Here is a 23,315-nt window from a genome sequence, read left to right as displayed (position 1 = left end):
TTAGCTTCCAAGATGTAGATTATTATTATACTGCGACAAAATTTAACTCTATTACACTCTAGATAGACTCAACCTACATTAGTCAATAGAAAACCATTCAGGAGCAGATTAAATTCTTATACATTTATCAAATATGATAAATTAGAAATATGTAACAATTCTTTCATCTGGTTAATAAAATTTACCTTAGAAGGAAATTCATTTCAATCTTTAGAATCTGCATATATGAAATCAATTCTTAAAGAATTTTTTTTTTAAAACTCCATTAATATCAACATGGGAATTTTTGTACTTTCCCATTGTACATACCTCTAGATTTAAGGAAACTCAGAACAATGTCAAAAAGAATTTATTAAAAGGAATAGATGAGTATTATGGTCTGATTGCTATTAAAAAGGAAAAGCTAAGTCACCAGAATAGTTAATGAAACAAAGTGGATGAATCTGTTATCCAGGTAATATTATCCAACAGTAAGAAATTAAATTAATTTTTAGATAATATGAGTGAAGTGAAAAAGAACACCATGCCTCTTTATATAACTATATGAATAATATCTTTAACTGATCTACAAAAGAAACTTGCCCAAGTTATACAATTATAAATAATAATTTTAATGCAAAATTCTGGATCTTTTTAGACAGTAGAGGACTGAGTGACTCAATAGATGGTAAGAATAGAAATGTGTTACTTAAGTCAGTTAGCAAAACTTCAAGTTTATACTGGAACGTTTTTATATGGAAATAAAAACAGAGAATAGTTGTTACTCCTCATAAAATGTCTAAGTTTAGTAAAATGACTTCCTCAGTTTGTTGAAGTAAAGTTGTAAAAGCTGATTGGAAACATGTTTATGGATTTTGAAAAAAATAAATGTTTATTGGGAAGAGATAGGTATGTTTTTAAGGGATTATTTGTTTTTAAGTGGTTATGGTCTGATAGCTGCTCTTTACCTAGTTCAATAATACCAATATGTTCCACTTCCTTTAGCTGTAAAAAAAACAATCTGCTGGAGTTTACTGGCAGTAGCTAGAAAAGTTATTATGAAAAACTGGAAATCAAACTTAGTTCCTACATTCAAAGAAGTTTTAAATTTATCAGCAATACTATGTAAAACTGAAAAACAAGCAATCAGAAGTTATAAATCATACTAAGACTTTTAGTGGTTTGGGTAGGCTTGCAATGTTGCTACTGAAATACCAAGACTCTTAATACTTATTTATTTATTTAACATTTGTTTACTGGAAAGTCCGAATGGGACAGAGCTCATTTTCAGCACAGGCCCAGGTTGAAATGCTCCAGACACATCTTTGGAATGTGGAAGAAGACACATCTTTGGAATGTGGAAGAAAACCCGAACATCCAGAGGAAACCCATGTGAATGCAAGGAGGACATGCAGACTATGCAGAGAAGGCACCCCGGCTGAGAATCAAACCAGAGAACCTCTTGCTGTGAGTCAACAACACTAAATGCTCCACCACTGTGCCGCCCTAGTGGTTATATGTAGTAGTAATATATTAATTGTACATATATTCCTAACATTGTATAACAGTATGTGATGTTGAATTTCTTCCTTTCTGTGAAGTTGTCTTTTTGCTTTTCCCGGTTAGGGGTCGCCACAGCGGAACTCCGGTCCGCTAATGATTGGCAGCAGATTCTGACGAACACCAAGGTGCCAGGTCAAAGTTCAACCTTCAACGAAGGCACGCCCATTTACGCATGCCTTTCGAACGCCCACCCAACCACGGGGAGGACATGCAAACTCCACACAGAAGGCACTCCCCACACTCCAGCCGAGAATCGAACGGGAGAACCTCTTGCTGTGAGGCAACAACGCTACCGCTGCACCACCGCGGATGTCAATATGTTAAATTAATACAAATTTTCTTAAAAAAAAAAAAGATATGGACATGATCTGTTTTTTAAAATACAGATTAAAGTACGAAAGACACATTCCATACAGCTTATGATGAAAAACGGTGCCATTTATAGTACAAGAAACTGAATTAATCTGTACTGCTACACACGACTAGGACCAAGTCAAAAAGTAAAGGTGGCAACATGGAAAGGAGCTGTTATTACACTGTACAATATATACAGAACTAAGGTATATGGTGCTGGCAGGGAAGTGGATTAAGAAGTATACTGCTACAGTCTCACAAAAAAGTAATCAAAATGAAAAAAAAAAAAACAAGAAAGATGATGACTTGGCAGCTGCAAATAGCTACCCTTGTAGTGGATCTTGGCAGTTCCCCCTAACCATCACCACCACTACTATGTGGAAGAAGCAGAGCAAATTGATTTTCAGTTTTGAACAGTCATACTTATGTTCAGAATTTTGGAAACAACAGAGCATGGCGACTATGAAGGGTTTTGGGAAATGAGATGACTGGCTTGGTGGTGTTATGGTGTTGATTATAATCTCTTCTCTGAATGGGAGGTGTGAACCATCTCAAGACAAACTTACAGTCTAGGGTACTGGTCAACTGATCTGTTTTTTTTTCTGTCCCCATGCTGCCAGATTACTTCTTCAGCAGTCGTTCCTTCCTGTTAAAATCCAAAAATATATAATGATGCAGATGGGGAACGATCTATATTTCACCTGCTCAAAATACCAACAGAGTTGCACTAACAGCACATTAAATGCTCATCCCTCAAAGTTAGCTGCAAAGTACTGGAAATACCATGGGATTACCCCATAAATGTTACAAATGCAGCAGCAAGAGCTCTACAAAATGTATCTGTCATGTGATCACCTGAAAACTGTAAGTGGCAGTTTCCCCACAGGTCTCCCTTGCAGAAGTGTGGGACCCAAAATTCTAAGCAAATTAAGTAAAGGTTAATTCTGAAATTCACTGTTATACCAAACGGTGCAATCCACTAAACTGCACACCTCTTCTACACATTAACCATAACACTTCTGTACCTTAGAATAGAAGACGCACGTTGAGGTAAAGCAACCGTGGACTCAGTCTAGCAGAGTTTAGCTCAGGTGGATAAGGCATTAAGCTGTTAATGAGCTTCAGATTTTGTAGTCCTGTGTTTAGCCTTCTCTTACAAACTGTGTGAATATGAGCAAACCATTTAACCAAACAGTGCTCCTTGGTCACTCCTGAAAATGATTCTCTCTTTTCAGTGGCTTACCTGGTTAACAAATAAACAAATAAAATGCACTCTCCTTCTACATTTGTACTCATAATTTTGCTATTTTAGCGATTATAATTACAATCCAAGGAACTGCAATAGATATCCTTATCAGAATACCCACATATCCCTACAAACATTCCACTCTCTGGCTTTTTAGACTTTGATGATTTTTTTTTAAAAGTCCCCATCTGCTCTCTAGTAGTGATTGAAGAGATTAGCTTAATCTGTTGATTCTAAATCAGGCTGATCAGCAGCATTCTTGCATAAGGTCAGCAAACAAAACACCTGATTCACAGTAAGGGAACTTCATTTTGCTCTCCATCAACCACTGCTCTGCACGCTAACCTTGCATTCATTCATATGCTCTTTCTCAACTGCTTTATCCATGACTGACTACATCAACATGGAATATCTTCAAATGTTTTCTTTTATAGCTTATCTAAGCAAAGGCAAAAAAATATATAAATGGTGACTCCCTGTCTTTTAAAATAAAACAATGGGTGTTCCCTTTTAACTCTCAATTTACAAATCATTCAATGTGAGAAGGTGGTAGCAGACAGCCTGTATATCACTATCATATTATCATTACTTTGATTTTACTTCTGACTTTTTTCAATGGGAAAAAGTATTTCTCACAAAAAAGCTGCAAAGAAAAAATATTTAAATGGAATATATGGAAGTCTAAAGTGTAACAAATGAAATAAGTACTGCCTCAGTTTTTTGGGAATAAGATGTACGATGAGTGCCACATTTCCAAAACAGAACCACCAAATATTTTACTTGCTACACTCCACACCCCTATATTGTACATACACTATGTACCTGTGCATGTATGAATACATACATTTGCGTGTGTGCATTAGCAAGCATGTATTAAGTGCACACATGCAGACATATATGTAAAGAGTCATAGAGATAATACAGTGTTCTGAGGCTTCTTAAATGAAATAACTGGTACTCCAGGTTTTGGAAACAAGTTTCATAAGTGGCTCATCACGAAATTGTTTCCAAAACCCAGAGTATCAGATGTTTCACCACACCCCAGACCTTGGATCTTACACAAGGTGACCGTTGTATGCAGTATTGACAGTTATTTTGTCAGATCCATTTGGTCGACAGATCAGCTAGCCACAGGGGCCAGTGCAAGACTGTATCTTTAGTGGGAATGAGAACTATGCCCCTGCAAAAAAAAAAAAGATCAAGTTGGTGACTTTTGATCATTTAACATGTATAGTGGAGAGTTTGTAATTTCAGTCGGAATGATTTTAAGATGATGAATAGTGCGCCGATGTTTTGTGCTGCAGTGATATTACACTAACCCATATATATCTGCATGTGTGCAAGAAAGTGCACACACACACACACACACACACACACACACACACACACACACAACAAAAACAAGACAAGCAGAACAGCAAGTACAGCTACACATTTATATTTACTTACATAGTTTACAGTTACATCTTTTAACTTTACCTTTTTTTTTTTTTTTAGATAAATGGTCACGTCCCTAGACTCTTTTTTCATGCATGACACAGGCTAAGTACTGTTGCACATACAAAATTATGTGCAGGAGCATCTTCCTCCATCTAACATAATGCATAAGTAATCCAGCAGGAGGAAAGGAAAGAGTGCATCAACATGTTCCCTAAACCAGAACTCAAACTGTTACATCAATTAGAAGCCTTTGTAGGCAAAAACACAGGTTGGAATCCAAGAGCACATTGATATCAAGTCTGTGCTTCAACTAAGAATTGAACCTAAGCCCTCTAACATTATCATTTCTTCTGATCTAACACTAAATTTACTGAAGCAGTAGACAAGTGGCCAACGTTTTGGAGTATTATCTTTACCTCACACATCTGATGCATACAAACAACCTAAAGAGATCAAAGGGCATCACCAACTCCCTTTTCCGTGTCTTATCAACTATCACCAGCTCTCTCTATTCAGTGCAACTGTCCTACATTCAACACTTGTGCCTCACTGTTGCGGTCTTCTCTCACACAATCCATCAACCTCTTTACTGGATGCCCTCATTTTCTCTTGCCTTCTTCCTGTCTGTCCCAAATCTGCTTCACCAGATTGTCTTTTGCTTTTTAACACATGTGCCCAAACCATCATAATCTGTTCTTCTTCTGCAGCTGGAGCTACTTTGGCTTCTGTTCTTATGTCATTTTTTCATTTGTTCCACAGTGTGCATCCTACCATCTATCTCAAGCCCTTCTTCTCTATCACTTCTAGCTTCCTCAGCTGCTCTGGCTTTATTGCCCAGGTTTCTGTATCATACAGTAGTACTGATAACGGCACTGTTTTGCACGCCTTGCTTTTCAGCTTCTTTGGCACTCTTCTGTCGTATGCTACACCTGATACTCTGTGCCAATTGGCTGCAGCCCCTCTGATTTTAGCTGTGAACTCTTCAGTCAGACTTCACTTCTCCTCAAACACCTCTCCCAAATACTTAAAGCTGTTATCCTGTTCAACTATTCTTCCCTTCTATCTCAATTCTTTGCTTCTTCTGTTTTCCCCCATTTGCTGCCATTACAACTTTATCTGTAATCAGTTTCATCCCATATGCCTTCAGTTTTGCATTTCATTCCCCTATCATCTGCTGAAGGACATACATATTGATTTGTATTTATTTCTATTTATATTGTAACTGTATTCACTTCCTAACTATATTTTTAGTAGACAAGTGAGCTGACGCATGAACTCTATTTTTTCCCACAACCTATGCTTACCATGAAGCATTTCAGGACCAAGTGTGGGACCACCTCTCCCCAGAACACAGTGCATGCAGTCAGATGAATTACATATGCAAGAGGGAGGGGATAATGTGTCACAACCTCGAATGGTTCTCAGCTGCTTCAACAGGTTCACAGGTAAGTACCTAAGCTAGCTACCCTTGTGGGCCATTTTAAGCCTAGCCAATCTCTCCACAAAGGCGAGAATCAAACCTTGCACCGTGTGTCTGTGAGGTAAACACGTTAACCACAATGCATTATGCAGACTATCCTACACTCATCTATTCTACTCAGACACTATATTCTCTGAAAAACATCACCCAACAAGCAGCCTTATCAACCAAATGCTATTTACCCTAAAAACTACGTAGAACAAGAACATTTATTCCACATTCTGTCATCTATCATCTAATACTAAAATAGAATATGTTTCTCAAACCAAACTCCTCAGGATATTAACTCATAATCATCTCAGATATCATCACCACCTCCTTCAAGTCATCAAAAAATAAATAAATAAAAAATGGAAATTAGGCTCCCAATATAATTTTTCTAACTGACCACTCCAAAAATTCAATAACAAAAACATATTTACTTCATCCCTACTTTATGTAACACCTATCTTTATCAAATGTAAACTCCACACTAAAAAGCAAACTACAAATAGCCTACAGCAAAATAGCCAAATTTCTTGCAAATACCCCCCCCCAAAAAAAGACCACTAAATACCCCTAAAAGATCGTAACTGGCTTGAACTTCCACAGTACCTTAAGTACTTACAATTTAGTATAGCCCACAAACTAATGTACTACCCTGAAAAATGTCCGTCTCTACAATGTACAATGCAACTTTATAGTGAAATAAGAACCCTCAGATCCAGCAACAAAACAGTACTCTCTGTTGGTGACTCACTTTACTCTTACGTTACAAGAATCTGGAATTCAATCCCCTTACAATTAAGGCAATCTAAATTTATTTAAGCCATCACTGGACAAACACTTAATAGACAACTGCATATACTTCTGCACAGTTCCAGGACAGTACATAAATAATACCCGTAAACACTTTTCCTCCCCCATATACAGCTCACCTGCTTCCAATCAATATACGTCCATCTTCTTCCCCCAACCCTAACTCACCAATCATTTCTCTCTCTGTACTTCTGTCTCATGTTCCACTGCACACTAACATTCTTTATAAAACATAACATTCAAAACTACAACCTCCTCTACAAACTCTAACCTACATACTTTACTCTTGAAAACTCCATTTTTTACAATGGTTAAATGACATTATATTCTAATATATCTCTGCAGTAATCGTTTATATTCAGTTTCAGTACAAACTATGTTTTATATTTCGGCTGTAGATCCTAAACTGTACATACCATTTTAATGTGCATAAATATTTGATTCCCAATGAAAAATGTCACAATCTATTAACATATGTATGTAAAGTAACTATCTTCTTTATTTTGTAATTGTAAAAACTGTACAGCTTTTTTTCTCCTTGTACAATGAAAAACTCCTGTTTTGTTACTTTACGTATTTTGCAATGTTCTCTAAACTTATATCTGTTATAACTTTGGAGCTTTTCTCCCCGACCTCAATTGAAAATGGTTTCAATCACAGTATGTTTTTCCTGGTAAACAAAGATAAACAAATGATACAATAACCCTCAACCCATTAACCATTATACCAAACCTCAATCCATCTTAGTGGTAAAGCAGATGAACTAGAGATACACCGTGTCTACATTCAATTCTAAGTTGAAGCATGCACTTCTTTAGTACATGCTCTTAGACTCTGACCAGGTCTTTTGCAACCAACAGCTTTAAACTGGTACGCTAGTTGATCTGGGTACTGGTTCAGGTGACAGGCTGATGCATTCTCTCCTTTCCTCTCCGATTACTTATAGATATATGTATGTATTTCTATACACACGTAAATGTGCAGGCATATAAAGGGGCAATATTTTTACACACAATTAAGCAAACAGAAAACAAATGCAAATATCTACCTTACCAGTGCAGGGACGCTGTTATGTCTTAAAGTAAAACAACTGCATTGGCAAACCTATTTTCCACATCATAAAATGTTCTTATAATGTAAACTGTTAATACACTATTCATTTCCCATAGCTTTATTTCTATATTGCAGATATTTCATTTTTCTTCTGGCATATCATTCTTAAATGATTCAAGCTACAGCCATCTGTTTGATTTGGACAATATGTATACTATAAGCACAATTAGCACAAACTTGTCCAAATATTTTGCCCAGAAATTTTTGTTAGAAAATATCAAACATTTCAACCCATATAGTCTTGTATGTGCAGTGTAAAATAGGGTAAGATGGTCAAAAATGTGGGTGCATTTCTTATAAAATCTTCCAGTAATGAAGTAGTTACGATCCCTAATGCAGTTCTATAGGTTGGATGACCATTTAGCAGCACTAAGTAAGTGTTTCTCTGTCCATTACAGCTGTACTTTACTTGCTTCTATTCCTTTAGTGAAGATATTTTTTAATTTACCTTGGTCATGTAGCATTTCAAAATAAATAAAATGTAATAATTGAAAATATATGCTGCAAAAGGAAGAAAAAAATGTTGCACTTACCTTGCAATTCTTCCACTCCATCCAGCTGTGTCAGCAGCTGGTTCACCACTCTGTCAGTCACTCCTGTGTTATCATGACCTCGTCGAGGGGCAAGGGAATCAAATTCATCAAAGAACAATATGCAGGGTCTGGCAGCTTGAGCTCTGCACATAGCAAAAGCATGTAAGAAATGAATCAGTTTACGTCATGGTTTAAAGCCTCGGAAATGGAAATGCATTTAATACACCAAAAATATGAAAGTACAATTATGTAAGTAAACTTACCATAACTGCAGATGTTCAAATGATCACTGCTGCAGCAGGCTTTGCTACATGGGTTATAACATGCACAGGCTACAACAGTTGGACAGCTTCCAAAACTTCTATGTGCCAAAACAGTTAGCTTGAGATGAGCTGAATAAAAAAGTCAAATTTGGGTTCCGAACCCTTCAGATCTTTTATGCCAATTGGGAGAGGAAGGCTAACCCTGAGAGAACATTGCTAGGAAAAAATACATGTCTACATTCTGGCATAAACAATCAAGATGAAAGGCGGGAGGGAGCAGCTACTGCAGCATAGACCATCAGAACATCTACTATTACAGTAAGTTCACTTACACAGCTGTACTATGTTCTTCATATTGATCACTGTTACTGTAGCCTTAGCAATATGGGTAGATTACCATAATTTAAAAGGACTGGGCAGTAGAAGGGGAAGGGTCCTGGAGAAGGAATCTAGTTATAGTGCTTTGGAGTATGTAGTGAGGACAAGCATGCTGCTTCTATACTTCAAGTCCAACCTTTTCCAAAAAGCTCAATCTGGCAGAATGAGCCTCGTCCCTGCCCACAGCTTGAGACCACAATTTGGAAATAATCCACTTTGACACAGGTTGCTCCTTTTTCTTACCTTCACAAGAAATGAACAACTGATCAGAAGTTCAGAAAGAGTTTGTTCTGTCAAGATAGTACCCGAGATGTCTGTGGACATCCAAGGTATGAAAGTGCCCGTTCTCCCTCATTTTTGGTTTCTGGAAAGAAAATGAGATGGATAGACTGATTTAAGGTAAACTTGGCCAGCACTTTAGGCGTAAAAGGATTAGTTCTCAAAGAAATCCTGTAGTTGTGAAAAATGAGACAAGGCTGACCCACCATATAAGCTTGCAACTCAGCTACTCTTCTTGTAGAGGTCAGAGCAATCAGCAAAACTGTTTTCCATGTTAAGAACCTCAAAATCAGCCAGATAAGCATGTTCAAATTCAGCAATCTCGAACACAAAATGTAAAATCCCAAAGAGCAGCCAATGTTTTTCTGGGTGGCTTCTTAATAAAACCGCTTTCAAAAACATTTTCACATGAGATTGCTTTGAAAGTGGGGATCAATGGGCAGACATGCTGAAATTGCTGACAAATGAGCCTTGAACGAGGAGTTACTCTCACAAATACTGTAAAACCAAAGAAACAGTATCCTTGAATGGATGCTGGCTCTTTTGCTGGAACCAACCAGAAAACCTTTTCTATTTGATAATATATGATACCATGTGATTTTGTAGTAGCAGGCTTTCTTGCCCCCCATTAATACCTTCTGCACATCCTCAGTAAATAGGCACCTAAAAGGTATTAAAAATCTATCATCCTGGCAGTCAGTTTTAGTTGTTTGGGGTCAGAATGCATCAAACACCCCCTTTACTATATGAGTAATTCAGTCTGTGATGAAGTTTGTGGTAATTGCCCCTGGCCAATTCCAAAAGAAGGGAGAACCAGTGATGTCAGCGCCAGAATGGAATCACTATAAAGATCTTTAGGGAGTCCTAAATCTTTAGAAGTACCCTGGAAACCAGTGGACATGGTGGAAAAGCATAAAGAAACATTTCTGTCCCTGGAAAGGAAAAAGGTATTCATCTTCCATGACTTCTTGCATGGAGTCCTAAAACTGAATTTTGCCAGCTGATTGTTTAGAAAGGAGGCAAAAAGGCATACTTGAGGACTTCCCCACAGATGGATCAAATATTGGAAGTCCCCCTATTCAGTTTCCATTTGTGAGGGTCTGTCTTGTTCCTGCTCAGCTTGTCCGTTGCATAATTTTGCTCTGACGGAATGTAAGAGGCATGTAGAGCAAGACCGTGCTGTACAGCTATATGCCACGCTAACATGGCTAGTTTGCAAAGGGGGTAAGTCCCCTTTTTGTTTATGTACCATATTACTGAGGTATTGTCTGCAAACAGTGAAGAGGTTCTAGGAACTATAGATTCAGAAAGGTGACAGCATTTACAATAGCTAGCATCTCTTTTATGTTTATGTGTTTTGGTTTGTCTTTCTTGTCCCAAAGACCCTGCACATTTATACCCAGACAGGGCTTCACAAGCAAACTCTTGGGTGTCTGTTGTGACTGGATGCTTTGGAGCAAAAAAGGAGTCCAGAAAATCTGGAAACTAATGTCTACCAACTGAATTGTCTTTTCACAAATCCCAGAAATGGAATTTAAAAAGACAATGGGTGTTGATACTGGGGCCAAAAATATTTCAGATACCACTGAATCTTTCTCATGTGGAGTATTGCCACAGATATCATGAAAATTTTGGAAGCCATGAAAACCAGAATCCTGAAGTATTCCCTTGCTGTGACAGAAGTCTGAGTGTAAAGCCACTAGAAGTGGAAGAGTCCGGAAGCCTCTGGAGAATGGTCCTAGTAAAACCTATTATAGACCTTGACAATGAATCTAGTTTATAATAATTTGATGTATGTACAGAGTACAAAGTTCCTGCTTCTTGAATACTTTAGAGTCCAACCCCTTCGAAAAAGCCTTAGTTGAGGCCAACACTCTGGCAGAACGAGCCTTGACTCTGCCAACTGTTGAGACCACTTGTGGAAGACACGCTCTTTGTACTGAGGTGTCTAGCAGGCACCCTAGAAACAATTCTGTGAGATGGAATCAGAAAAGACGAATATACGCTTGGAATACAGACTATGTATGAGATCTCTTACTAAGAGAGATTCCTGAAACTCTGAAAAGGACTCTGCAAAGACAAGCAAGTTGTCTAAATATGAAAAAATGTGGATACTCTGTAGCCTGTAATGGGCTATGACAAGAGCTAGACACTTTGAGGAAACTCCTGGAGTAGTGGAAAGCTAGAGTAAGGGAGGGAAGTGATCCAACTATAAATAATTTTGAGAAATTTCTGAAATCCGAATGAATAGGAATATGATGATATCCATCTCTTAAATCTAAGGTTATTAGAAAACTCAAATGAGGAAGAAGTGATAACAGGATGTGCAAAGAAAGTATTTTGAACATGGGAACTATCACAAACTGATTCATGAAAACAAAAGAAAGAAAAAAAAAACAGAACTGTTCGTGTTTTTAGTGGAAAACACCTTTATTAATCACTTAAGACACAGGCAAACGAACATTAACAGAAAAGAAAACAAGCCATATTAACATTTTTTCCTTTTACATACATTATACATAACATATTTTCTTTTTTATAACTATTCTAAAGAGGAGGAACATATTGCATTACCTCCTGAGACAGCATATGATGCAAGACAGAAGGAAAGAGTCTGGGATGGTCTAATGGATGGGGAGGAATCCCTTGGAAAGGAGAAATTTCCTCCCATTATCCGTATCCTAGATGGATCACATTTACCACTCATTTGTTTGAAACAAACTGTTGTCAAAGACAGAAATGGAGATCCAGACTTTCTGGGAGGGATAAGGGACTGCCGGGGGTGGGGTGGGTGTGGACAAGTTCCCTTATAAAGTCATTCTGACACATTTGACTGTCCTTTGGGGGGTTCAGCTTTCTTTTGGAATCTCCCTGCCATTGCTTTTTAAACATCTGCTTATTAGCATTCTGCTTAAACTGTTTACTTTGTTTCTTGTCAAAATTAGACAAGGGAGCATACAAGCCCTTAGTTAATGTAAAGAAGGAACCTGAAAAATCTGAGAGATACCCTGAATCAGCTTACCTCTGTCATCAAAATTTTGATCACCTCTACAATAGAGGGACCAAAAACTAAATTTATACTGAAAGGAGAATTCAAATTTTCATTTTTTTACATATTCTGGGAGGTTCTGAGTATTCAGCCAGGAAAATCTGGTTAAAACAGTATTATTGGCAGCAGCAGCTCTGGAAGTAGTACCTAAAGAGTCATGAACATATTTCAAACAATGAGTGATGACTTGAGAAATAGAAGAAACTGAACTACACAATGCAGATTTTCCCCCCACAAGATGAAAGTGATGCCAAAACATTCATCATATTTTCACAATTAGTCAGGAAAAACTTCAACATATGATCCTGACAGTTCAGAATTCTGAAAATCAAAACTGTAAAAGCATATACTTTTCCCAAAATTTATGAAAAGCTTTTCCATCCTTATCAAAAGTAGAAGGACTAAAATTAGCAAAATGGTTTGCACCAGATGGATCTGCTAAAGCTACAGCTGCTGGGTCCGGTTTGTGATAAGTGTATAAAAACTTGAATGAATAAGGAATGCTATACAACCTGCTTTCATAGGTACATAGGGACAGCAGACTGACAGTCAAGGAAACCACAGCATGTGACAAAACCATTCTCCAATGTTGACAGCATGGGGGGAATAGATAAAGGTACTAGAAATTTCAGTTGTAGCAAAAATATTTTCTTAGGAACTGAAAAACCTCAGTATTTTCCCCCTGAAGATATTGATTCATCCTAGAAATAGTTGCAAAGAAACCCTCCTCAGAATCTGAATCAGAAACCTGAGAAGAAATTAAATGCATCTGTTCTGCCACAATCTCATACAGATTCCAATTCCTAAACTTCTGCAGGAAACAAGAATCCATTTTTATTTTACCAAAATCCACCTAACAGAAAAGGTCAAGGGCCTGACACAAGACCGTGAGCCGGGCCCAAGAAATTACTCCTATCCAGAGGCTATCCAGAGTAACTGACAAAGGAGAAGATAAATGTTTACTTTTCTGTCTCTTTTCTACCGGAAACTTTGGGAAAACCTCCCTAGTATTGCCAGTGACAGCTTCCCCATGGATGCGGACAACAATCCAGATAAGCAAGGACACATTCACTGTCCCTTCTGCCATGACCGACAAGAGTTACTCTCACTTGCCCACTAAGGGGGACCTCAACAGCCGCAGAGGCCATGGCTAACCCTCTGATCCATGGTGGTGCCTGTTAAGGACTACATCAGAAAGATCTGAAGAAAAAGATGAGTGGTTTGAGGAATCCGCTTTGGCTACAGTAGAATCACCCACTTGAGTATGAGGCAAAATACCAGCTTGCTGTGATGACGATGGCTGCTTCACAATCTTTTTCTTTCTGGCTGGAAGAAACTCAACGAGGGACCAGTAGTTTGTTCTATAGACAAGATGAAAATGGTGCTCATTTCCTGGGGAAGCTTAGCAGTGATGGTCAGTGAAAATTACTAAAAAAGTAACTTCCCCCAAGAAAAAACATTGTAAAAAGCACTTTAAACACTTTCCAGAAGTAAAATAAACACAGATTATCCACAGAAAAAGCAGTGTTGAACAACTTTTTACCACAAAAGTAAAAAGAGTCATATTTAAACGTAAATAAGTCATGACATTAAATAAAAATATTTTCCTAGTGTAGAACTACTTGTTTCTCACAAAAAGTTATTTTATACAAGTAAAAAAGTAATGTGGAAGCTTTTTTTCCCCAGATGGGAACCTGCCTGTCCATTAATGAAATTGTGTTAGCCAACTGTTGATCCCTGAAAGCCCACAGAGGATCTCTCTTCTCGGAGGTAAAAAACTCTGAAGGGCATGGTGAAGTAACCTGAGTTTTTCTTCACCTCAGAGATGACTAATGGTTTGGGCACATGGAAGATGCTCTGAAGCTTTGGAAGCTAGCCAGCTGTTATATCACATATAGCTAAGGCTACAGCAGCAGTGATCAACAGGAAGATCATCATAAAATCCTTTCTTATGATAAGCTTCATTAAGGGGGTTACAAATCCATGTACATTCACTCAAAATATTTAAAAAATTAGATGTTATCACTGCACATCATTACTCATCTATATCCTTAGAAATTTCCAAGCAGAGTTGCTTCAAATCCTCCACTCAAACTCAAAAGCTGAGAACCTGGAATGGAGTATGTCCTATTCTCATCTCAAAGTAATTTTAGCATAAACCACAATGGGGAGGGGGGGGGTCAGTGGCTGCGTTTGACAGCTATGGTTGGGGTTCATGACATGATGTCCAAATAATGCTTGATGTTCTGACTAGCAAGTACTTCTCACATCCTAATTCAAGAGATGAGGTTCACATAGTCTCCAGAATACAATGGTGAACAGATGGAAAAATCTGAGAATCAGAAATGTATGTTAGACCAGAACAGCTTGTCCAGTGACTATCAAAAATTTTAAATATTTACTTAGCGTATTTTGACAGTCTATGCATGTTAAATGAAACATTGCAGTTATGTACATACCATAACAACAGAGCCTTTCATCCACATCTGTCTGAAACAACTGATGGGTCCTCGAGATGGTTTCCAGATCAGAGCCAGTGCTAGTGATCCAGCCTTGATACCCTTTAAAAAATATTTCTACTCAATGCCTGTCTGAGTATGGAGATGCCTCAGATTAAGTTTGTTGCCAACCAGTGAAGCCACATGTCAAAGCAGTCAATAAGATAAATATAAATGTCCTTCAGGTCCTACCAAATGGCAATATGGAAGAGGTACAGAGGGCAGGGTGTAGGAGACACAGACATAACTACCGCATTTTAATAATCCTGTCCGTACTGTTTGACTGATGGGTCAAAATCCCCAGCTACAAGACACCTGGGTGACATCATGACAAAAGATCTTTAAGGATAGTGGTGCTGAAGGAAGCCTTAGGCCTCAAAATGACAACTACCTTGCAATGTTTAGTGAAGGCATGCAAAGTAGACCATCTTGCTACTGCACAAATCTGAATTGAAGAATTTCTAAAGGCTGGTGAACTGGCAAGAGACCAGGTGGAATGAGTTTTAGGTTGGCATGGTGATGGACAATTATGAATTGAGTAAATTAAATACAACCACAAAGCCACATAGAAATGATAACTTTAGACATTCTTGACCCAGGTTTACTAACTAAAAATTAACAAACAAGTTTTGATTGTTTTCTGATGGATTTTGCTTTAAGAGGGTATAATCCAAGTTGCCTGTGTACATTCAGGGTATATAAAATATATTCACCTTTATTAGAATGATCTGGAAAAAAAGCCTGGTAAGTGAATCAGCTGGTGTATGTTTACATCAGAAACTACCTTGGCAAAAAAGGAGTATGCAGAGACATTCTGTTCTTGTGAAAAACTATATAAGGAACGGCAGAAGATAGGCCATGTAATGCAATACTCTTCCGGCAGAAGTAATAGCAACTAAGAACAATGTTTTCCAGGAGATAAATTTCAAGAAAGCTGACTGTGTTGGTTCAGAGGTTCAGATAATGCTTCCAGTACAAAAATAAGATCCCATGGGGGCACCGTTTGTCTAAATGGAGCCCATCGCAGGAGGACTACTGCTGAAAAAGGTCTTGTAGAGTTTATAAGAAGTCAAAGAATCAGCTTTACATCTTTCATAAAAAATTAAATAGCTGTTAATTGCGCTTTAATAGAAAAAAGCAGGAACCTTCATCAAACATGTTTACCAGGAAAGTACAGTTGTGTAAGTATCCTTACAATAACAGTAAATATTTGAATGATCACTGCCAGAGTAGCTTTAGTTATTTGGGTTATGTCTTATAGGTTCATAGGTAAGTACTAGGCTAACAGCCCTGGAGCCAAGGCAAGCCTAGCTCAATACTGTTCCCAGTCATCTTGGCTTACCAGACATTAGTTCTCTGTGCCCTTATCTAGCAATGCGATTGAAGTGGTCCCAGGGGTGAATTTCCTATGTCCCATCCACTCATCAAGATTTCTCTTGAAGAGGGCCAGTGAGGTGCTCTGCTTGACGTGAATGGGGAGTTTATTCCAGGGTACTGGAAGTCTCTGGGTTAGGAACCTATCCTTCCAGCAGGTTCTGTTTAATGTGCTGATAAGGTTGAGGTCTTCTGAATGAGTAGCAGGGAGGGATTGGGATTTTTCAGATGAAGCATGTCTATCAAAACTGGGTCAGACATGGCTTTGTATGTCAAGCAGAGATCGCCTCTAAGTAGGCAATATGAGACAGAGTAAAGTTTAAGTTTTTTAAGTCTACCTGCATAAGGCACATGTTTGAGTCCTAAAATCCTCTTAGTGAGGAACTTCTGTGGCCTTTCCAGTTGTTGGAGGTGTCTAATGACGTACATGCCAAATGGGGCACTGTACTCTATAATGGGTCTGATGAGGGCCGAGTAGAGAGAGATGATGACTTCTTTTTTCCTGGAAGAGAACTCTTTTGTGATGAGATGTGCCACGTAGAAGGACTTCCTAACTACAGTGGCAACGTGGTTGTCGAAGGAGAGATTGCTATCTACCTGTATCCCTAGATCCCTCATAACACCTTCAGAGTTAAGTAGGTTCTCTTCGATATGGTAGTTTGTGGGCACTGTGTTTTTCCCAAAGGGAATGAAGATGCATTTTTTGGGATTGAGCCTAAGGCCTTGGTTTTGGCACCAGTCATTGGTTTCCGTTAGGCCTTTTTGTAGGATGTCCACATCAACTTGAGAATCAATAATAGCTCCCAGTTTGCTGTCATCCACGAATTTACTTAACCAGAGTCCCTTGGTGTTGGCTTAAACTTCAGAGAAGTAGATACCGAACAGGAAAGGACCCAGAACCGATCCATGTGGGACTCCACTTGTAACTGCCCAGTAGTCAGATTTGGAGTCAGCTACTTCCACCATGTGGGTTCTGTCAGTGAGCCAGTTGGCAACCCATCTAGTGATGTACGGGTTAATGCCCAGATTAGTGAGCCTATCAATGATTCCAGAATGTGGGATGGTGTCAAAGGACTTGGCTAGATCGAGGTAGGCTGTGTGGACAGCCTTGCCTTCATCCACCGCTCTGGTGACAGCTTCGAAGAAGTTTATCTGCCTTTCACAAAACCAAACTGCATGGGGTCCAGGGTTTGAAGGTTCCCTATATCCTTATTTATAAGATCCATAATAATACGTTCCATAGCCTTACAAATCAGGCTGATGGGGCGGTAGTTCCCTGGGTCAGTAGTTGCACCCCCTTTGTGGAGTGGGATGACTGTAGCAGTGCACCATTCAGTGGGGACAAAGCCAGAACTGAGGATGTAGTTGAACAGGGCACTTAGGTGTGGTACCAGTTCTTTTTGTAGATCATGTAGGACACAACCCCATACATTCTCTGGTCCCATGGAAGCTGTATTCTTAGCTTTGGTCAGTGCGGTTTCTACTTTTGCAGTCGTGATAATAGGGAGTTGGTATTCCTTGGGTATGTGGATGGGCCCTTGAGGGGTGAGGGGGGGAGTAAAGTTCGCACTAAAACTGTCAGCCAAGACATTGGCAATATCAGTTGCTTCAGTATAAGTGCTGCCGTTGTGCTGTAGCTCAGAGCAGATTCCTGACATAACTAAAGAATGCCTTGTTGTTGCCCTTAGTGTCTCCTCTTGAATGTCCTTGTTCTTGCACCTGACTCTCTTCATGTTAACTGTTTTCTTGCATTTTTATCTCCTGGGTATTTTTACTTACATTTACACTATCTTCTAACACTAACTCTACTCTTTTGCTTTCTTTTTCCACCTGCCTATTAGTGTCTACATCACAGCCTGACCAGTGAGGTGATGAGCTACATTCGGTACAACTTCAGTCATAGTACTTCTTTGACAACATTATCCACATCTTGCAGACTTACTTATGGTACACACTTTACTAAAGTGCCTTTCTTTTCTTTTCCACACCCAAAACAGCAGCTTTGTTGACCCCCACCCCACAAACACACACACGCGCACACACACACACACAGACACAGACACACACACACATATATAAAATTACCATTATGGAAGCTTGGCAGAATCCTTCCTTCAGTTGTTCACAGTTTTCTTCCTGGCATTATAGTACGTTACCTAACCATTCTTTACTTACACAAATATAAATTATAAAACATAACATAATGCTGAACCCCTCCCCATGGTGCTGAGGGATAAAACCCTAACTGTACTCCATATGGAAGCTGGAGGACATGGGGCAAGAAGAAGGTAGTGAGCAGCACATGGCTTGACCATCCAGGTGAATGGAGTTGGCTAGGATTTCCACTTGGGAAAAATGCACAGCAAGAGCTCTGGGTGGTGCTGCCTATATAGTCCAGGCCATAGGGATGTGCTACCACAGTGTCAGGGGTAGTTATACACAGAAGCTCACCTGCTCTTCCCCATAGACTGGCAGTGTTAGCTTCCCTCAGAAGCTGTTGAGAGGTATCAGGAGCTTCTGGGACCAGGCAGGTAACCTATGATGTCTGCCTGGATGACAACCCCTCAACTGGTTCTTGCTTCACTAGGAAATCAGTGAGCCTGTAAAGGATCTTGCCTCCATGATGAACAAGTAGTTTCATTGGTCACAGAAGGCTGATGGTCGACATGCAAAAGAAATTATAAATACTAGTCTCAAGATCTTAAAAGTGAACAAATTAAAATTTTCTTTAACAATAATGACACTACTGACGCAGATTAAATATGCAGAGGTCAACACAATACAAAGAGAATATTAAACCAAAACTCAGTTATACAAACAACATATTTAAAGAAGACTCTAATCTACAGTTAAATAAATACCCTAGCTGTGTCTTCCTGAATAACTACCAACTCTAACTATTCTATATTGTAAAAAAATAATACAAAGCAGAATTCAAATTCCAGCTTTTATAAACAAGTCACCAACATTTCCCAAGGAAAGACTAAGTGATGCTGCACTGGTTTCAGTTCAATATATATATATATATATATATATATATATATATATATATATATATATATATATATGGGTCTACTGCTTTTAGTCGAATTACATTTGGTCGAAAAGGATTACAGGCAGCCCACTTCACTGAAACCTCATTTGACTGAAAGCACATTTGGACGAATTACATTTGGTCGTAAATGGTATTTAGCCCCTGCCCCACTGCAGTGTGACCCTGGAGTGAGAATATTAAGTTAGGGGGGGGTGTGGGTAGCCCCCCACATTTTGCAACCAGTTTTTACTGATGTTATATGTTTTAATGTATTTTTAATGGATATCAATGTATATAACAGTGCATAAACTGCAATTATGTGGGGGGGCTACACCCCCCACAACCCCCTATGTGAGGGGGATGTGCCCACTACACCCCCCTAACTTTATATTGTCACTCCAGGGTCGCCCTGCAGTGGGGCAGGGGCTAAATACCATTTTCGACCAAATGTGCTTTCAGTCAAATGAGGTTTCAGTGATATGGGCTGCCTGAAATCATTTTCGACCAAATGAAATATCACCAAATACAGTAGATCCATATACATATATATATATATATATATATATATATATATATATATATATATACACATACATACACACACATCCCAGCTCATCATAATGCTCCCACCAAAAAAACAGGTGTAATTAAATTACATCAGATTACATTATCTCTTTCCCAGGCAATGCAGGAAAGACTACTAACAATAAACAGAATACATCTAACAGTTGTTTACTAATGACTGCTTTCTTTCACACTTTTAGTCAGCTGTCCCTTTGAAGTACACTACAAATTTATTTTTATTGCTCTTGGTTTTCATGTCTCCAAAATTATAATGTTGTTGTTGCAGGGAAACACTTCACATTTCAATTACAAGTTTCATGCATTTCTCTTGCTTTCATTACTTTCATTTACAAAGGAAAGGTCGCACATGCTCAGGCAACAGAAAGCATGCATATTGCGGATTGAACAGTGCTCAATTATATCTTTACAAAAGGGCAACTTTTCAAATAAAAACAATATTTATCTGCCCTGGCACCACACTCTGTATCATTGGCCTTCACCACACTGCTGATGGGGGCACAGTATATTATTCATCGACCATTCATTTTACTCTGGTATACTCTGAAAACCGGCTGATAGACTCCTGTCTGTATTTCTAAACTAAACATCTGCCAGTGCTGCAGTCAATTCTCCCAACACACTATGGCTTATTAAGATGCTGTATGGATACCATCTGTGATTCTCAGTTCCACAGCTTCTCTGTAGAACTAGTGTTGTATTTTATTCATCTGTTTCACTCCTCTCCTATGTAGTTACACTCTCTCTCTATTGTAATACACTCTCTAATCTGCCTTTCTCTCTCACTCTGGATAAAACAGCCACTATCTTAGCCACATGCTTTTCTCCTTCTTCCCTTCTCGTTTGTTCTAGGCTCTCTTTCTCTGTCTGTGTTGTTCTTCTTCCAGCTCTATTTTCCATAACTGTTTCTCTGCAGTCTTCTCACCTCATTATCCTATTAGCAGTCTTCACTTGTGGTGTACTTTCTGCACCAAAAGTTTCAGTGTCCTTCCTGATTCTGAACACTGCAATAGATTTTGGCCTATTAATATGCCAAACCTCAGGTCCAGCTAAGTCAACATTTGTAATCAGAGGTTTTACACTTAAGCAGACAACCCTTTTGCTAGCCTTCTTATCCTGGCAAAACTGATTCAGGCAATAAGCTGAACATTCACTGCAGAGGGATGTTACTTTCTCCCCTTATATTCACGTTCACTAGTCTAAGATAAAAGAGGAGAAAACATTTGTTTGATTTTGCTGTAACCGGATTTAACCACATTTTGTAGCTGAACTTTTCCTGTTATGTTGGAACAATTATGGATCATCTGTCTGGCACAAAAAGGAGCTGTTAACTCATGTCGCATACAGTTCTTAAAATGTGGTCTTTCCAGGCAATGGTTTCTACAGGAAAAGTTTGCTGACTGTGGTTGTTAACACGGTGACTACTGTAAATTCATCAAACCTACCCTTCTTTTCGGTAAAGCATTATACAATTTGCCACTATGACATTCTGCAATCCCCTCATTGCTTCTATTTTTCCTTTAGAACTTATTACACATCATCACTGACACAAACCATGTTGACTATTCCCTTCTCTCTGTCCACTCATAATGCCTGTCTAGATTTTCTGCCTTTCACTACCATTTTTTTCTTTACATTCATTCCTTACACTTTAACATACTCTCTTGACTACACATTTTGTCAGTTGTGGTAGTCTTAAAGACTGTTATGGCACATTGGATTAGTCATTCACTTGAATCACAAGTACTTGAGTCATACTTGCTTAAGCGTAATAATTCAAGGTGTCATTTGCTCATATTACACAGAAAGTACTCCAGCAGAGAATCGAATTGGAGAACCTCTTGCTGTGAGGCGGCAACACTAACCACTGCACCACTGTACTGCCCATATATATATATATGTATACACATATCTGATGAAGTTCCAAGTGTGGGGTTTGCTCATTTGTTTTATTTTTATTTATTTTTTTAGTAGCAGAAGTTATTTTTAGTAATAATTAATAATTTTCTGGTGTTTTTCGGTCTGTGTATAATAATAATGTAGATATATATATATATATATATAGATATAGATATATATTATTATTATTATTATTATTATTATTAAATATAATAATAAAGTAATAAGTATATAATATATTATAATAAATAATAAGTATATAATATGACAAGTAGTTTCCAAAGCTTATGGGGCATCTTCCACATTTGCAGTCTGTTAGCTCGAGTTCAGATGAATAAAATGTCAGGTACAGGGGCCAAATCCTTCATAGCTTTCATGCCAAAAGAGAGAGGGAAGGTAAAGCCCTGACAATGCTAGGGACAAAAAAAAAATGGTATTCACCCTGGCAATAAAAAGCATACAAGAATACGGTAGATGGTAGGAGGGAGTGGCTACTGCAGCAGTGATCATTCAAATAGCTACCGTTATAGTAAGTTTCCTTAAACATCTGCACTATATTCTTTATATGGATCACTGCTTCAGTCACCTAAGCTACATGGGTAAATTACCATAGCTTAGACTGGCAGGGAAGAGGAAGGATGGAGGTGCAGAAGCACTTGAAGAATGGCCCTAACAAAGCCTGCCACAGACTTGGAGAAGGAATCCAATTTATAGTGTTTTGTATAAGCATGCACACAGGACCAAGTTGCTGTCTGTAGAATACTTCTAGAATCCAACCCTTTCCAAACAGCCACAGATAAAGCCAATGCACTGGGAGAATGAGCTTTGACACTGCCTGGAATAGTCTTGTTATGATGGGCATAACAAAAGGTATTAGCATGAAACAACCACTTGGAAATAGTCTTCCTTGTCGCAGGTTATTCTTTTTTCTTACCTTCACATGAAATTAACTAATGAGAGTTCCTGAAAGACTTTGTTCATTCAAGATTGACTTCCCAGGTGTGAAGAATCATTTCTCCCTATGGCTAAAGGTAAACTCGGATACTACTTTAGGCATACATAAAGGATTAATTACTAAAGAAACCTTACCTTTGTGGAAAATTAGGTAAGACTGACCCACCACAACAGCTTGAAACTTTGATACTCATCCTGCAGGGGTCAAAGCAATTAGTAAAATGGTTTGCCATGTTAAAAACCTTGAGTCAGCCTGATGAGCTGCTTCAAATGGAGCAAGAGTTAGTTTTTCTAACATAAAGTTGAAACTAAGGATGAGTCACCTGTTTTCTAAGAGGTGTGGTTTGTATCACCACTTTCTAAAACATTTTTATAAGACTGCATTGAAAGAAGGGGATCCACTGGCAGACGTGCTAAAATCGCTGACAAATCTTGATGGAGCAGTAAGACAGGCCAGAGGATAGTAACACACAAATAATGTAGAATCAGAAAAAAAAAC

The 23,315-nt window shown here is 38.4% G+C and overlaps 1 protein-coding gene across 1 annotated transcript in view; it reads right to left on the bottom strand.

The window, feature by feature from the left end:
* PEX1 (peroxisomal biogenesis factor 1) overlaps window positions 1-23,315 on the bottom strand; it is a 1,694,243-nt gene that overhangs the window by 563,878 nt on the left and 1,107,050 nt on the right. Inside the window, exon 18 of the mRNA XM_044067676.1 lies at window positions 8,507-8,649. Coding sequence (XP_043923611.1) covers window positions 8,507-8,649 — 143 coding nt within the window. The remainder of the gene's footprint in view (window positions 1-8,506; window positions 8,650-23,315) is intronic.

This window comes from Protopterus annectens, chromosome 3.part1, assembly GCF_019279795.1.
Source record: "Protopterus annectens isolate FY-2018-M chromosome 3.part1, PAN1.0, whole genome shotgun sequence".
Classification (NCBI taxonomy): Eukaryota; Metazoa; Chordata; order Ceratodontiformes; family Protopteridae; genus Protopterus; species Protopterus annectens.
This window is presented reverse-complemented; position numbering and strand designations above follow the sequence as displayed.